The following is an 18,086-nucleotide window of genomic DNA, read 5'->3' on the forward strand; positions in this document are numbered from 1 at the left end:
TGGGACATGAAGGCCTCAGAAATGTAAACAGATACATACACAGACAACTTTGAAGATCAATTTAATTCAATTCACATTGGAAATTTTGATGAACATCTGGGAAATCATCGAGGAAGATGGCTCCACGCCCTCCCCCGTGTCCCCAGCACCAAGTTCAGGGCCAAGGCTCTGGCTCCTTCTCCAAAGGATCTCCCCCAGAGCAGCCCCCCCCCCCCCCCCCACACACACACCCAGAGCTTCTTGCCACAAACAAGCAGGGCCTTCCCAAGGACTCCCTCCAGTTTAAATGGTTTCTTTGATGTGAGAGGAAACCCCTATGGGCTGTAGACTTATTTCTTCACTCTTTTCTTCTGTAACCTTCTGGGAAAGGCATCCTTTGGCCCTAATGAGAGCAAAGGGTAGAGAGAAGGGGGCACAGAATGAGAGAATCTCAGAGCACTGGCCACGGAGTCCAACTAATGCTTCAATGAGACTCCACAATGATCATATAATGAATAACTGCTAGCTTTGGGGCAGCACTTTAAGGCTGGGAAGCACTTTTAAAATAAGATCTCATCATTTCTGATGGATGTGATTCTCCAGCAATGAGACGAACCAATTCAGCTCCAATAGAGCAGTAATGAATTGAACCAGCTACACCCAGCGAAAGAACTCTGGGAGAGGACTATGAACCACTACATAGAATTCCCAATCTCTCTCTGTTTGTCCACCTCCATTTCTGATTTCCTTCACAGGCTAATTGTACACTATTTCAGAGTCCGATTCTTTTTGTGCAGCAAAATAACTGTTAGGACGTGTATACTTATATTGTATTTAATTTACACTTTAACATATTTAACATATATTGGTCAACCTGCCATCTGGGGGAGGGGATGGGGGGAAGGAAGGGAAAAGCTGGAACAAAAGGTTTGGCAACTATCAATACTATAAAATTACCCATGCATATAACTTGTAAATAAAAAGCTATAATAAAAAAAGGAAAAAAATAAAATATGATCTCATTTTTTCTTGTGCAATATGATGAATATGGAAATATGTTTAGAAGAATTGTACATGTTTAGCTGATATTGGATGGCTTGCTGTCTATAGGAAGGGGTGGGAGGAGGAAGGGAGAAAAATTTGGAACACAAGTTTTTTCAAAGGTGAATGTTGAAAACTATCTTTGTATGTATTTGGAAAAATTAAAAGCTATTAAAAATATATGATCTCATTTGATTCCCATAACATGAGAGGTAGGTACTATTATCATCCCTGTTTTACCAGGGAGGAAACTGAAGTAAACAGTTCAATGACTTGCCCAGGGTCACACAGCTAAGTAAGTAACTCTTCTTGACTCTAAGTCCAATATCCTCAACCAGTGATTTTTCAGCCTTGGGTGAAAGACCTCCAGCTAGAGAGCATCCCTCTACTTCCCAAAGAGGCTCTTTCCACTGCTGAGTTACATGGTAGGAAATGCTTCCTGATCTTAAGTCTACATTAGCTGACTGGCCGACATCCCCTGACCCCTTCTAAGGCAGGCCGCTCAAGGCTGATCCCCTACAACATGGTTCTCACATCCCCCTTGAGTGTATTCTTACCCAGACAGAACCTCCTTCAACCCAGGTCCTTCCACTAGTCCTCATATGGCAAGGACTTGGGGTCTCTGTTGTCCTGCATGCCCTCTAGCTTATCAATGGGATAGCTATTTAGGGAGGGGGTGGCAGAGAGAGTGTGTCCACCTCCCAGGCTACACTCTGCCCCATCCCTTCGGTTCGTCCACCTTCCCCAAGGCCGAACAAGGTGGCAGGAAGTCCCGCTCTGGCTCAGGAGCTCACTCAGGATCAGACTTAGGGTGACTCAGAGAGGTTTGACTTTCTGGTTATGTGGCCCTGAACAAGTCTAAGCCCTTCATAACCTCATTCCCTCCCATATTCTAGTCCTCTGACCTCTGTTTTCCATGCCATGCAGGATTTATCGCTACAAGTGGCAAGTCGTGGAACACAACACACCATCTCCCTCCTTTCTGCTAGCTGTCCCACATGAATGGATGCTCTGCCCCCTCCCCTCAGGCTCTTTCCCTGCCTTCCTTCAAAACTCAAATCTGTTCCAGGAGGCTTTTCTCCAAGAACTTAGCTACTAAGTCCCCTCTCGGAGCATTTTCTGTCTCCTCACATTCACCTTGTCCACCACACGTTGTCTCTCCTGCCTACCCCCAGTAGATGATCAGCTCCTTGAGAACAGCAAATGCCTTTCACCTTTCTTTTTATCCTTAGCATGTAGGAGCCACCTCCAGTCATCCTGATACTGGAAGGATCTGGAGGGGAAAGTGAGGCATGTGACCTCGCACAGCCCTTTCTCACTTAAACCCAATTCACTTGTCATGGTATCCCCTCCCAGATATCCCCGGTCCAACAAAGGACAAACAGCAGCACTTGGCACAGTGCCTGGAATATAGTAAGTGCTTAATAAATGATTATTTTTATGAGATGGAATGGAATGGAATGGAATTCCTACGAAACACTAATATTGGAAATTCAGAGAAATTTGGGAAGATTTTTTTGAACTGATACTGAACTAAGACAGTTCAACCAGGAGGAAAATATACACAGTGACCATATCAGTGTAGATGAATAATCCCTCCTTATCCAGGCCTCTTCCAATTTGCCCTAAGCACCTAGTTTGGCCTGCCTCACCCAAAAAAACTCCTGCTTTTTGTTTTGCATTTTTATGTATACATATTTTTAGTTCTATTGGATAGGCCCTATTGAAAATGCTGCCTCCATTTTTCATTTGTTTGTTTGTTTGTTTTGAGGCAATCGGGCTAAATGACTTGCTTAAGATCATAAAACTAGTATCAGGTTGAATTTGAATTCATTTCCTCATGACTCCAGAGCTGGTGCCCTGCGCCATCTAGCTGCTCCTTGAGGGCAGGTAGGACATTTGTGGCTATATTGCTAGTGCCTAGCACAGGATCTGGTATGTTCTAGGGACCTTTTCTTCAATGTCTCATCTTAGAAAGTTGCCTAGAACACAGATAATTCAAGGGACTTGCCCAGGGCCACGCAGCCAGTGAGTGTCTGAGGCAGGACTTGAATTCGGAGGCTAGCTTTCTTTCCTCTCCTCTATATCCCCAGATGTAGAGGATAAATTCTGAAAAACCAAAGAAGCAGAGCCAAGACAGGGGGACACAGCTACTGCAAAAATATGAGGAAACGTGAAGAATGGACAAAGTCTTGGGGGAGGACTTGGGGGATGGGGGAATATTCTGCTCTGAAATTCGTTATGGAGCAAGTTTTCTTGGTGATTTAATGAGATGCTTATCTTGGGGGGGAGGGTATGCAGAAGAACCTGTGACCCCAGGCTCACCTTCTCTCCATTGCTTCGATGGTCTCCACCAAGGGCAAGTTGCGGGTCTCCATGAGGAAGCAGATTGCCACCCCGGCGAAGATGGCGGTAGCCCCAAAGATTACGGGGGGCAGGATGGGATGGTACTCTTCCAACATGGAGACCAGTGGGGCCGCCATGCCACCCAAGCGGGCATTCACGGAGACGAATCCCATGCCCATCTGCCTGACGGAGCAAAGTCAGTGGGTTAGTTAGCAGCCAAGTGGTGGGGTTGGAGGTCTGTAAGGTTTGAAGCAGCTCCTGAGACCCTCGAGAAGGAAACAAAGACAGCAGGGCAAAAAAAGTGATAGGTTTGAGCTCGAGAGATGGTCCCCATTGAGGAAAAAAGGCCACTGACCAGGGGTAGAGGCTCTGGGTCAACGGCCTCCTTCACCACCTGTGCCTATAGGCCACCACTGAAACTACTCCATCCCTCCATGTTCCTTGGACAGTTCTTGCTGGGATCGCCAACAAGCACCCAGGACCAGCCTCTCTTTTCTGTAGTTCAGGGAATCCCTCCCCATCCCAGCCTCTGCCTTCATCATCAGTGACTTTGGAGTTCTTGTCCATGGTCCTTTCAATACTATGGCCTCCTCAGCTCCCACAGCCTGCATCTTTACTCTACTCAGTACTGACCTGAACTCGATCACACTCTCCCATTCTCCCAGCTCTGCCTCTGCTAAACTCTCCTAAACCTGTCTTTTGTCCTCCCCTTGACCACAAATATGTCCCCTCTGTCCCTCCCTCTTCATCCTTTATAGCCTTGACTTTATAGTTAATCACATCAAATATGCTCTGGGCTCCAACCTAGGACATCCCCACCATCCAGATCTCCTTCTCTCTTGCTGTTCTTCAACTCAGTTATATGGAAGCTACTCAAAGACTGAAGTTGCCGTCAGTGCCCTCTCTAAATTGTCAGTGTCTTGGGGAAAGCCTCTGTCTCACTGCCCTGGTTAGAGGCCCGTCTACCATTGTTCTAAAGAAACTGCTCTCTCAGGACTTATCAGGCACCTTTTACCTCCTCCTCCCTTGTTTTCTGTGCTATTATCTTCTGTCTGATAACTCCTTCTCACTTGTTTTTTTCTAGACCATCATCCATGTCTCCCCCAAGCTCTGTCCTAGATCTTCTTCTTCTTCTTCTTCCTTCTTCTTCTTCCTTCTTCTTCTCTTTCTGTGTGTGTATCTCTCTGCCTGTCTCTGTCTTTCTGTTTCTATCTCTCTGTTTCTCTCTCTGTCTCTCCCTCTCTGGCTTTCTGTCTGTCTGTCTTTGTGTGTTTCTCTTTCTCTGCCTCTCTCTCTCTCTCTCTCTCTCTCTCTCTCTCTCTCTCTCTCTCTCTCTTTCTGGCTTTCTGTCTCTCTGTTTCTTTCTGTTTCTGTATGTCTCTCCTCTGTCTCTCTTTGTCTCTCTCTGTTTCTCTCTGTCTGTGTGGTTCTCTGGCTCTCCCTCTCTGTCTCTGTCTGTCCATTGGTAACAACAACCAATCAGCCAGCAAGCGTTCATGAAGCACCTACTATGTGCTTGGTGTTTGACAAAGGCAAAATGAAATTAGAGTGTATCTCTTTACAGGTAAGAAAACAGGAAAGCTCTCCAAAGGAGCCAGCTTATTCCTAGACCTGGAATCTCCTTTGTGAGGCATGCTCTGGGGTGCAGAAACTCCCTCTGTCAATGAAGGTGGGGGCCTTCTTTGTAACTTAGTCTTAGAGAGTTGTTACCTCAAACTCAGAAAGATGAAGTAAAAAGAAAGGTGCAGAATCACCCAGCCAGGAAGTGTAAAGGTGGGATTTGAACTCAGGGCTTCCCGATTCCAAGTCTGGCTCTGCGTGCTGTGCCATGCTGCCTCTACACAATGTAGAGGGGAAGTCACTTGGGAGTGAAGGGAGGCTTAAGTAATGGAAAAGAGGTAGGGCATCCTGGGTGTGGAGGACTGGGGGACCCCAGGCTCAGTCTGGTTATTCTCCACTACAAGATCTCCTGATTCCTTTCCCTTCTGTCCACCCCCAAGGCCACTGTCCCAGCTAAGGCGTCAGCACCGATCAACTGCATGATTGCGTGGCTATGGCTCAGTTGTGTCCAACTCTTCATGGGCTCATCTGGGGCTTTGTTGGCAAAGACACTAAAGTGGTTTGCCATTTCCTCTTCAAGCTCATTTTGCAGATGAGGAAACTGAGGCAAATGAGTTAAATGACTTGTCTGAGGACAGCTCTGAACTCAAGAAGATGATGAGTGTTCCCGACTCCAAATTTGGCGCTCTTTGCAGTGAGGCGCCACCTGGCTGTTCTAATCAGTGTCTCTGCTCCACTCCATCCTCACTCACACCAGTGCAAGGTCATCCCCTTCTAGCCCATCTCTCCCCTTTTGGAAAAACTTTAGCTGTTCCTCCTTGTTGCCAGAGTTAAGTTCAAAACCTTTGCTCTGATTCAGCCTGATTCCCACTTACCTTTTCATCATATTCTGGGTTCCAACCAAACTGGACCTCCGTCCCCAAATTTGTTCACAGGCCTTTGTTCATGTCATTGCCTCTGCCTGGAAAGCCTTCGTTCCTCTTTCTCATCTCTCAGCATCTTTCTCTCCCTTCAAGGCTCAGCTCGGACACTACTTCTCCCCTTCCTAATCCCACCTCCCGTTGACTGATGCTTTCTCCCACCTCAAACGATCCCACATTGCACCCAGTGGGATGCAAGAGCCCTGACAACAGGAAATGTCATCTTCCCTTTGTATCCCCAATGCTTAATAGCAGATGGAGGCCATGGCGACGTTGAACTGAATTCTGATCAGGAAAGATTTGGGTCTGGGGAAGGCAGATGGTCCTAGCACTCCGGCCCCCTTCCAGCACACGTTTGTGGGCATCTCCCCATGAGCCAGCAGCCCCTTCCTGCTGCCTACCTGACCTGCGTCGGGTACAGCTCCCCTGCAAAGAGGTACACAGAGATGAAGGAGCTGGCCAGACAGCCCTTCCCCAGGGCCGCCTGGGCCGTCCTCAGGGTTTGCATGTCTGTGGAAGAACGCAAAAAAGGAAAGCCATGAGCAGCAGCCAGGAAAGGGGGGGTGCCGGATCGACAGGCCGCAATGGTCCCTGGGAAGGGGGGATGCTGGGCCAACAAGCCACATCAGTCCCTGTGAAGGGGGGATGCTGGACTGATGGGCCACGTTGGTCCCCAGAAAGGGGGGATGCCGGGCCAACAGGCCGCATCAGTCCCAGTTCCAGCAAGGGCCCAGAAAGAGCCACCGCCTCCATTTTCTGCCCATACCATCCCTAGAGTCTGTCTCGCAGAATCCTGTGAGTTCCTATCTTAATTTCCCGCTTTCCCCACCAGGGGATAGTCAGTCATTAATCCCACAAGGACCTATTTATTAAGCTCTCCAAAAATGAAATTTCTCCTGTCTTCTTACTTTCTACTGGGGAAGTGAAACCCCCAGTAAAGCACAGGTAAGAAAATAGAGTATTTGTGCCACTTCGGCACTGGCAAGTAAACACAAAGTATAAATGGAGTAAAGTATAAAGTAGCTGGAGAAGGGGGTGGAGGTAACAATTGGAAGGACCAGGATATGGTGCCTGAGGAGGCATCAAGAGAGCTACGGTTTCCAAGATATAGAGATGAGAAGGGAAGGCAATCCAGGTGGGGCACAGCCCCTGTGCAAAGGCAAGGAGATGGGAGATTAATCCCATTTACTGGGGATAGCAAACAAGCCACCTTGGCTGGAGAGTAGAGTGTGGGAGACGTGTGAAATCAGGCCAGAGCCAGACCAGGAAGGACTTTCAGAGCCAGACAGGGGAGAGTGTCATTTCTCCTAGAGACACGAGGGAGTCACTGAAGCTTCTCCTTCCCACAAGCCCTTCGGCACAGTTCTGGCAGATTAATCCCCCAAAGACAGCACTTTCGTCCTTGCACACTGCCCTTCCCAGAAACCTAGCTTCTTACAATTGCCTACCACACTTCTGACTGGCATTCAAGGCTCTCCATAATAATTCAGCCCCACCTTCTTTTTCCACTGCTCTCACTCCTCAACAGGGCAGAGAAATGATTCAGTGCTGGGCCTGGAGTCGGGTAGATCTGAATTCAAATCTGACCTCAGACACTTACTAGCCTCAACAAGTCACTTCATCCTGGTGGCCTCAGTTTCCTTATCTGTAAAATGAGCTGGAGAAGGAAGTGACGAACCATACCAATATCTTTGCCAAGAAAACCCCAAATAGGGTCACTGAGAGTTGGACATGACTAAAATGACTGAACAATATTGACAAGTAAAGTCAATGGCTGTTTGATGGAAGGATCCACTTTCCAACCCCTCACCCCAAAGTTAAAACCCAGCTAAAAGCTGGGCAGGGATGGGTCATCATCGATGAGATCACAAACCCCTTGTAATACTCCTGAGAACCAAGATCTAGAGCTAGAAGAAACTTAGGGGCTTTCTAGTCTCCCCTCTCATTTAACATATAAGGAAACTAAGGCATTGAGAAATGACAAGAATTTAGGTAGAGTGGGGGAGACAAAATTTGAACCCATGTCTCTGACTCACACACCAGTTTTCTTTCCTCTGTAGTATGTTACTTTGTATATTTGAGTTTTCTTACTGTGTGACTGGAAATCTTAGGACTTATCTACACAGAAATACAGATCTCTCTCTCTCTCTCTCTCTCTCTCTCTCTCTCTCTCTCCTTTCTCTCTGTCTCTCTCTCTCTCTCTCTCTGTCTCTGTCTGATTGTCTCTCTCCTTTCTCTCTGTCTCTCTCTTTCTCTCTGTGTGTGTCTCTTTCTCGGTCTCTCTCTCTCTATCTCTCTTTCCCCTCCCTCCCTTATCTCTCTCTCTCTCTCTGTCTGTCTGTCTCTGTCTCTGTCTCTCTGTGTCTGTCTGTCTCTGTCTCTCTCTCTCTCTCTCTCTCTCTCTCTCTCTCTCTCTCTCTCTCTGTCTGTCTCTCTCTGTCTCTCTTCCTCCCCACCATTAGGTGTGAGAGTCACAGATCCTTGCATTATTAACACCTGTCTCCAGATGTTGCTTAGATCAACATCTCCCGAGCTTCTCTTTTCCCTCTGAATTCTCTGAAAAAAAGGGGGCCCAAATCACTGCCGCCCCCACCCCACCCAGGTCCTTGTGAGGCTCAAATGAAATCATGGACACGGGGTGCTTTGCAAGCTGAGGAGGGAAGGGGTCACGGCTCCTATGACTCACCTTCTGGGACAAACATGTTGGCGATCACCATGAATCCGGCCAGGATGAGGAACGAAGCCACAGTGGCCCGGCGCCCCACATAAATCATCGTGGTGGTGGAGACCAGCATGGCCGGGATGTCAATGACCCCGAACATCACCTGGACCAGGTAAATGCTGAGCCCAAACTTCTGGAGGTCCATGGCCAGGCCATAGTAAGCCAAGGAATTGGAGAACCTGAGAATAACAGCGGAATACTCCGCTTAGCCCCATGTCCCCTTGGCCCACTTCCCAGCTTTGCTATTAGTGCTGACCCCTTGATGCCTCAGGTTCCCCCTTTCCAAGCAGCTGCCCATGACTGCCTGCCATTCCCTTCCCATCAGCCACTCCTTTCCGTGCATTATACGCTGCAGACTGGGTATGTAAGCTCCTTGAGGGCAGGAAACAGCTTTTTTCTGTATCTCCAATATCTGGCATTTAGTAGGTTCTTAATAAATGCGGGCTGATAAATTTCAGCCACTGGGGAAGATTCTTCCAGCTCCCAATTTGCTCTAACTGAGAACGATCAGGGAGGAGGGGAGTTGGCCAGAGTCCGGTCTAGCCTGGATTCCACAAAAAATTTTCTAGGAGTGAGAGCCATCCCAGAGGGGAAAGTGGAGGCTGCTTGAGGAAGGGCTCAGCTTCCCCTCTCTCGAAGTCTCCAAACAGAGGCCACAGAGCCATGGGTGCTGCAGCGTCCTCCACATGCCCCAAGTCCTTGTAGCTATCCTGGAAAGAGATCTGTATAACTCTTCCCTGACTAGCCTGGAAGTTCCTTGAGAGCAGGAGCTATCTCAGAGTTGTTTTACATTCCTGCTGCCCTGTATACAGTAGGTGCTTCATAAATGATTGTGGCTTGATTGCCTGCATTGATACTGAAGTAGGTTCCTTATGCTCTGAGATACTGTGATTCTGGTCAGTGGGAGCTAGAACGGCACCAGGACTTGTGGATGGGGCCCCAAGACACTGCAAGGCCATTATGGTGAGGCATGTGTGACCAAGCAGATGGAGGACAACAGGAGGAACAAGGACAGGCTGCCTGCGGAGAAGCTCATGGACATGAAGCACCTATTTTGATTAATTAATTTTGCTAATAAGATGCCCCATTCAGCTATCTCTACCTGTCAAAACAGTCGAGGAATATCAGCATTCACTCTTCAAATTTTGGTGCCGTAGACAAGATCCTAGTGACCCCAGCCTAGTTATATCCCCGTTTAGCTCTATAACACTGGTGTTGATGAAGTTACTGTGTTTCATCAGACTTTTAAGTCTAGAATCATGGGAGATGTGATTTGACAGTGGAAACAAGAAGACTTAAAACAACATGGAATAGTGGGAAGTACATAGAATAGAAGTCATTATCTCTCCCCCACCACCACCTTCCCTTTGGCTCTAGAAGATACTACCATCCTCCCAGTCTCTCAAGCTCACGATCTAGGACCATTCCTGGATCTCCCCACCCCCCTACCACTTCCAAGAGATCCAGGAATGGATCTCACCCCCCCACACACTTTCAAGAGATCCAGGAATGGATCTCCCACACACACACTTCCAAGAGATCCATTCCTGGATCTCTCTCTCCCCCACTTCCAAAGTGTTGCCAAGGTCTCTCAATTTCACCTCTGCACCATCTCCTAAATATTCTTCCTCCCTGATGCTGCCGCCGCCCTCCTCACATTTGTACTGTTGCAATAGTCCTCCTCAAGTCTCTCTTCCACTCAGCTATTAAATTAATCTTCCTAAAACACAGGTCTGATTGTGTCACCCTCCATTCAATAAGGCCCAATGGCTCCCTATTCCCTTCCCCCCAGGATCAATTATAAATTGCTTGTTTGGCATTCAAGGTCCTTCCCAAACTACCCCCTCCTATCCTTCCAGTCTTTTTACACCTTCCTCCTCCACAAGCCATTGAAGCTGGCCAATTTTTTTGTTCCATTATGATAAGTGGGATTTTGGGTCAATTAGGGAGATAGAAAAGATTGCCTCTCCAAAGTGAGGGCCCAATTGAGGCTATGCAACAAAATCGGTGTGGATCCAGTCGGAGGGTGATTGGAGATAGAGAAAGGGGGGAATCACACAGGGCAACTGATCTTTCCACAAAGGGCCTGAAGTATAATGGCTACACTGGAATATAGGAGCCTATAAAGTGTAGCACAGAATCACTCTCCTGGGAAGGCCCATGGATTAGGCGCCAATTTTAATTGTCTGTGCCACAACTGTCTTCCACTACAGGGCATATCAAGAGCTGGCATATATACTCCCCTTTCCTCCAGACTGGGGGAAATGCTCATTCAAGGGCTATTCCATAGCTTCAAGAAACTCAGTGAAGGAAAACTCAAGTGTTATCCTGTTGGGTCAGTCATCTATGTGGAGATTTTCCAAGCTGGCAGCAGTTTGCCCCTGCAGGCAGCTTGAGGCAGCTGTGTGTCTGTAGGGTTCACTCCCTCACCACAGGATTTCCCAGCAGCTCTATTCAGTGGACACCAGATTATTCTTCCAGCACTAAAGGATTAGGGAAAAGACCACCACCCCCATCCCAAGGATGGGTCAAGGATGCTCAAGGATGGATCCCACCACCTACCAGACAACCATGAGGCAGCAAGTGACCTTACGAATGGCTGGGGTCCTAAAGAGGTCCAGGACAGAGCTGGAGGGCCGACCCACTGAAGACTCATTCTGCATGTAGGTACTCACCACCTGGGGAGGCGAGACCATAAAGAAAAATTGGCCGGTATCGCATCAAAACATCCCGGCTGCCTCTGCTTTAAAGTCAAGCCTCCCTCCCCCTGGGTGGAGGGGACAGACATGCACTCAGCTGACCCCAAATCTAAATCTGGAAGTGACCTCATTGACCATCAAATCCAACCCTCTTCTTTATAAATGATCCAATAGATTACATAGGTAGACTGGAGTAGAGGCAGAATTGGGACTCAGGTCTTCTGTCCTAAGCTAATTTTTTTCATGCTACCTTACTAATCCCCCAGTGATCGATTGGCCTCCAGTGACCTCTTCTCAGAGGCCAGGTTGGCGCCTGCCTCATGGGCCACAAGAAGACTTTGCACATGGATGGGTGACTCCAACCAGCTTCAAAGATCCGGCTAAATTCACATCAGCACTGAATGGTCGACCCTGGGCCTCTCTCTCTCTTCCGCCTCCAGAGACTTTCCCAGATACTGACTTCCAGATCCTTCCTGATGGTTACATCTTAAAATCTGAGTGGAACCAGGGAGGGGACTTATTTTCTGAGGCCTGAGACACTCAGTTAATTGTCCCAAGTCAGCCAGGTCTGGCCAGGGGGAACCGGAGCCAGGACCAGTCACCGGAGCCTCCCCCAGCTTTTCCCAGGCCTTCAATTACAGAGAGCAGCCCCCAACAAACATAACAACAGCCCCCATGCTTTCCTGGCATGGATGGCCAGTCCTTCCCTCCTGTTACCTCCTTAGTGAGTCGCTGCCCTTCCTCCCTTTTTCCATTTAGCCTGGCCACTTTGCGCAGGTTCTGGATGGCTAGATGGGACTTTCCGTGGAGGAGGAGCCAGCGGGAGGATTCGGGCAGCCACCTAGATAAGGAGACATGACGGTGAGTCCAGACTGGCAGCAGGAAGCTTTAGTGGGCAGTGCTTCCAATACCAGCTCCCTCCTCTCTTTTTTGGTCACAAATTCTGTCCCTGGGGAAAGGAGCAAGCAAGCCATCCAGGAGCATTTATTAAAGGTCCCACTATGTGCTAGGTACTGGCTAAGTCCCTGCTGTTCTAGCTGCAAACATGTAGGCGTGTGTGTGTGTGTGTGTATGAGTGAGTGTGTGTGGGTGTGTGAAAGGTGGAAAGATGGCTGCCTAGTTTAAATCCATTACTTTCTACCTTACTACTCCAGCAAATCACTTCCTCTCTCTGGGCCTCAGTTTCCCCAGCTGTAAAATGAGGAGAGTAGATCAAATAGCCTCTGGGGTTAAGGGTTAGCTCTGGGAGGGGTGGGAGAGGCACAAACAGCCAGGAGGAGAGGTTTCCTGTAGCAGTGGAGCGGAGCCCGGAGATCTGGGGTTGGGGAAGGGAGGAGGGGGGGCGTAGCTGCATAATAAGGCACCGCTGACAGATGAAGCCCGATCACTATCTAGAGGTCTGGGGTTTGGGAGGGTTTTCAAAAGTGGCTGTGATCTGGAACATTTTCTAAGTCACCGGGAGAATGAGAGAGCTTAGACTCTTGGGAGGATGGGGAGCTTCCCAAAGTTAGAGGCAGAGTCAAACTTGGGGCTCATAAAGCCACACTGCGCTAAGCAGGGGACCCAGGAAGTAAAAGCTGGGATTGGCCTCATACCCCTCAGGCAGGTGCTGGTTTTCTGCCTCCTGGGGGGGGGGGGGGGAGGGAGGCACGTATAAAACTGGAGCTTCACCAACTGGCCCCTCAATTCCCTGCTAGGACCTTCCACCCAATAACACAGAATCTAGACACAGAGTCTAGAACCCAGACCCATATTAGGTAGGAGGCGGTACAAATTAAAGCCTGAGGAACTGGCCCTTCCTTCATTCAATCAGCCCATCAACTGCCCACAAGCTCTGAGCATTCTGGGTAAAATAACAGAGCCGCCTTCTGAAGCTTCCCTTCGGCCCATGCCAGGACCGGCTTCCTCAGCACCCTGCCTTGCCCTTCTCACCCTGCTAAGTCCCAGCTCTACCCATTCTCCCCACTCTGAGAGAGCACCTCGCTCCTTAGGGCATCGTTCCCAACTCAGACCCCTGGGCCGGCTGTCAGAGTATCCGAATTCTCTGCTGGGGACTGTTCTGCCCACCGCGGGTGACCCTGGGAGCTGAGGAGAAGGGCGGGAGGGTGAGGATCCCTGCACGGGACAGTGAGCCGGCCATAAGGGCTTTGTGCCTACTGGCAGCAAGGTCCATGCCCGAGGGGCATCCACACTCCCGCAGAGTGTGTCCACCCCCAACACTCCCCTCCAACATACCAAGAGTACAGGAAGATGACCAAGAAGGGGGCAGAGACAGTAAACTGCAGCCATCGCCAAGACCGGACCAGGTAGGCAACTCCCGCCAGCAGGATCTGCCCCAGGGTGAAGGCATAACCCAGCAGGGCTCCTGCCACCGTGCGCCCTTGGGTGGGCATCCACTCCACAACTGGGGAGAAGCAGAGACGAGACGCACCAGTGGGCATTCACTGGCGTCCAATGCCGCCGAGCCAGCGACGGGCCAGGAAGACGGGCCAAGACATAGAGCAAATGTAAAGTCCTGAACTGCCATTCGGAAAGTTGCCCCCGCCCCCGCCCAGCGTCCTGGCCACCCCTGAGGTTCCATCAAGCTCGGCCCGCCCTTGCACCGTTCCACCAAGCCTCCATCTCGACTCATGTCAACAAACACTGAATCTCAAAGCACCGGCTTGCCCAGACTGATCCCATAGAGCACCAGAGGGAAGAGTCAGAGCAATGGTACAAGGAAAAAGGCAGCTCAGCATTAAAAAGCAATGAGACCCCTCTGACAATGGAGGGGGCAAACTCCCCTCTACTGGAGGTCGGAACAGATTGTTAAATTTTCCCTGTGCAAGCACTACAAACCAGGATGTGATTGATCTTTCTGCCGGTTTTCTAGACTTAAGAAACTAATAAGATGAAATGTTGACACTGTAATTAAACACGAAAGTGTGTCTTGTGTCCTTTTTCCCCTCCAAAAACCAGTTGTTAAACATTTATCAGCACACTCCTGGCCAGAGGAAGGCCCTTAGAAGTCATCTAGTCCAAGGCCCTCCTATTTACAGATGAGGAAACTGAGGCAGGCAGCGGTTGACCATGGTGGTTCTGAACCTGCAGACCTTATGCTCTTTCTGCTGGCCCACACTGCCTCTGTTTAAGTAGAGGCTGGATTTAGAAGGTAGAAGAGAAGCCTCTACTGAATGGGAAGAAACTGGACTCCCACTTACTTTCGGCCATAAGATTCCATGATTCTCATTCTCGGATTGCATCTGCTACATCTGAATGATGAATGAATGAACCCACTTCTCAGACCCTCTTTTCTTCCCCTTCCCAGGACCACAAGATCCTTAAACGGAGCCTGAGGCTCCCATATCCCCCTGCCTTGCCAGGAACCTTTCTCAAGGTCGAGCGCTTTCCCCAGAGTGAGACTCTAATCTGTAACAGGAGACAGAGTGGCCCGGATGGGACTGAGCCTGTCTTTCCCATCAGTCATAGCCGAGCCACCTGCCAGAGCTCTCCTGAAGCTGGCCAGGAAAAAGGATTAACTTGGAACACTTGAGTGCGGAGGACAAGGTCCAGCACGCACACACACCCCCCCCCCCCCAGCCGGGGGATGCTACCACCCTGGCCCCAGGGAGGAGAAACCGGTCCTGTCTGCACCCCCAGCCCAGACTAAGTAGAAGTAATGGAGGGAGCCTGGGAGCCAAGCTCTGCCTCTCCCTACTCTTGACAAGTGTCTTCTACCATGTGCTTCTGGGAGATGAAGAGGTGGGAAGGCAGGACCACGCCTGGTAAACGCATCTGACCTTCCCCACCTTGCCCACCCCCATCCCGGCCCCCACAGAAAGGGCAAAGGCCGCCCTGTCTCCCCTTTGTGCCTCCCCCAGCAGGGTCTGCTCACTCTGTCTCCAAAGACTCACCCAGAGAAAGGGAGTTGAGAATGATTCCAGAGAAGGTCATGCCCGTCAGAAAGCGAAACACGCAGTAGACCTCGAAGGAGCTGAAGTAGGCTGTGCAGGCCCCGGCCACGGCAAGCTGCAGGTAGGAGCACATAAGGGGAGCCTTCCGGCCCCACCTGAGCCGGGGTGAGGGGAGCACACAGTCAGGGACGGGCCCGGCTGTCCAGAGGCAGGATGGGCACCGGTCGGTGACGTGGCGGGGAGGGGCTCTGGCTCCCCCCAGCCTCATGAGTGTGATAACTTCCAGTGTGGAAAATCTCCCCACTGGGATGGCTGTTACACTAAGTCTGTAACTTAGTTACAGTCTGGGGCCGTGACTTGGCCAGAGCCCTCCCACGGGATGCTCTTAGAAAAACAGCTAGATTAAAAGTCATTTTAAAGATAAACATTGTCTCTTTTAATGCAGTGATCACTGATAAAGAGAATTGATATGGACATGGAGGGGTTATGGGTGCACTCTGGGAGGCAATAAGTAAAGAAGAGCATTTCTGTCCCCTGGAGTCACTCAGCACCCCTCACTGAGGAGGGAAGCTCACCCAGCCTCTTGTAGGGGGCATCCTAGAAGTGATTCCTCTTAAGGGATGGACAATCTCTCAAGAGCCCCTGAGGTCTCTCCCTCTATGTGACTGATTCTCCAGCAGGTACCCTGAACCGAGGCCCTCATGGGAACACCCATGGATGACCAGCTCTCAGGGAGTTGGTAAATGGGGGTTCACATACAAGTTAGAGCACATGGCCTCTGGGGCTTCCTACACTGACATGCTGTGATTCCAAGGGATCAAGCCTCTAAGCAGAAACGACAGAGAGCAGACAAGAAGGATTCAAAGGGGAAGAGACAGTCTGAGAAGGAGAGACAAAGGAGAAAGGAGGGAGAGACAGAGAGAAAGAGGGACAAAGGAGAATGAAGGAGAAAGGAGGGAGAGAGACAGAGACAGAGAGAGAGAGAGAGAGAGAGAGAGAGAGAGAGAGAGAGAGAGACAGACAAAGGAGAAAGGAGGGAGAGATGGATAGAAAGGACAAAGGAAAATGAAGGAGAAAGGAGGGAGAGAGAGAGAGAAGGAGGGAAAAGGATAGAAAAAAAAGAGAGGGAGAGAGACAGGGAGAGAGAATGAGAAAGGACAGAAAAAGAGATAGAGAGGAGAGACAGAGAAAGGAGAGGGACAGCGACAGAGAGAAGAAGAAAAAGAAAGAAGGAAGAAGAAAAAAGAAGAAGAGGAAGAAGAGGAAGAAGAAGAAGGAAGAAGAAAGAAGAAAAAGAAAGAAGAAGAAGAAAGAAGAAGGAAGAAGAAAGAAGAAAAAGAAAGAAGAAGAAGAAAGGAGAAGAAGGAAGAAGAAAAAAAGAGAAGAGAGAAAGGGAGAGAGAGAAAGAGAGAGAAAAGAGGAGGGACAAAGGAGAGAGAAAGAAAAAGGAGAGAGAAACAGAGACAAAGTGAAAAGAACACCAGACAGACAGAATGGCCTCCAGTGCTGAGGAAGGAACCTCCACAGAGGAGAGTCAGGGAAGGGGGAGGGCAAGGATGAGGGGCACGGGCGGCCCACCTGTCTGCCACACTGCCAAACACAGCCGCCCCCACCAGCACTCCCGCCATGTAGATTGTCTGAGCCAGGTCCCTCCTGGGCCTTGAATCGCACACCAGATCCCACTACCGGGAAAGAACAGAGACTGTGAGCTGCAGCCTCCCAGCCTCCCCGGCTTCCAAGGCCCAGGCCTGAGCGCTGACCTCACCTCGGTCACAATGGTGGAGGGAAAGACACTGCGGTCGTAGGTCCACCCATCCTCACAGCCCTCGGTGGCCACGTCATCGACTGTGGCGTTGGGGTCCAGCAGCTCCCACTGAGGCCGGACAAAGCGCAGGCAGGGCTCCGGCCTCTGGTGCCGGTCCGCGGGGATGGACGCCCGCCACCAGCCCTCCTCTGTGGCATTGGTGCCTCCGGTCTCGTTGGCGTGGCCCCGGCAGTGGTGCAGGGGCACAGCGGCCGTGAAGTTCTGGAGGAAATTGTGGCAAGCTAGAAGGGAGCAGGGGAACAGGAGCAGGGCCATGTATAGCATCTGGAAGCGGCCCACCCCACCCAGGGTGTCCAGCAGCTCGGTGAAGGCCATGGCGGGAAAAGCCCGGACAGCGGCGTGTGGGTGCCAGCAGCCAGCCAGCCTTTGGCAGGCATTATATAAGGGAGCCCCCGGGGCAGGGACAAGGGAGGAAACAGCCCCGAGGATTACGGCCTGAGCTCAGGAGACTCTGATTACACCTCATGGGGAGTCTCCAATGTCCATCCCGGGCCCAAGGTCTGCTGGCACCCAACCTCCCTCCTGCCTCCACCCCGTCTCCTTGCAGGCTCTCAGGTAGAGCCGGGAAGGACCTCATCCAACTCCTTCATTTTACAGTTGGGGAAACTGAGACCCAGAGAGGAGGGAGAGACAGAGAGAGAGGAGGGACAAAGGAGAGAGAAAAAGAAGGGAGGGAGAGAGACAGGGAAGGAGAGACAGACAGAGATAGAGAGAGAAGGAGGGACAAAGGAGAGAGAAAAAGAAGAGAGAGAGAGAGAGACAGGGAGAAACAGAGAGAAACAAAGACAGAGAAGGAGGGACAAAGGAGAGAGAAAAAGAAGGGAGGGAGAGAGACAGGGAAGGAGAGAAAGACAGAGACAGAGAGACAGAGACAAAGACAGAGCCAGAGAAGGAGGGACAAAGGAGAGAGAGAAAGAAGGGAAGGAGAGAGACAGGGAGACAGGGAGAAACAGAGAGAGACAGAGACAAAGACAGAGACAGACAGAGAAGGAGGGACAAAGGAGAGAGAAAAAGAAGGGAGGGAGAGAGACAGGGAGAGGGGAGAGAGAGAGGGAGAGGAGAGAGAGACAGAGACAGAGAGACAGGCAGAGAGAGACAGAG

The 18,086-nt window shown here is 50.3% G+C and overlaps 1 protein-coding gene across 1 annotated transcript; it reads right to left on the bottom strand.

Annotated features, from left to right (window-relative positions):
* Nucleotides 1-223: 223 nt before the first annotated feature.
* On the bottom strand, nucleotides 224-17,300 carry SLC22A20P. The gene is made up of 10 exons (XM_031942856.1): nucleotides 16,926-17,300; nucleotides 16,739-16,842; nucleotides 15,161-15,315; nucleotides 13,503-13,671; nucleotides 11,985-12,108; nucleotides 11,131-11,246; nucleotides 8,533-8,747; nucleotides 6,248-6,356; nucleotides 3,346-3,549; nucleotides 224-382 (listed from the first exon to the last, which is right to left on the bottom strand). The coding sequence occupies exons 1-10, from the start codon at nucleotides 17,298-17,300 to the stop codon at nucleotides 283-285; spliced, it is 1,671 nt and encodes a 556-aa protein (XP_031798716.1). The 3' UTR covers nucleotides 224-282.
* Between the last annotated feature and the right edge of the window lie 786 nt (nucleotides 17,301-18,086).

The sequence above is a fragment of the Sarcophilus harrisii genome, chromosome 6 (genome assembly GCF_902635505.1).
Source record: "Sarcophilus harrisii chromosome 6, mSarHar1.11, whole genome shotgun sequence".
Classification (NCBI taxonomy): Eukaryota; Metazoa; Chordata; class Mammalia; order Dasyuromorphia; family Dasyuridae; genus Sarcophilus; species Sarcophilus harrisii.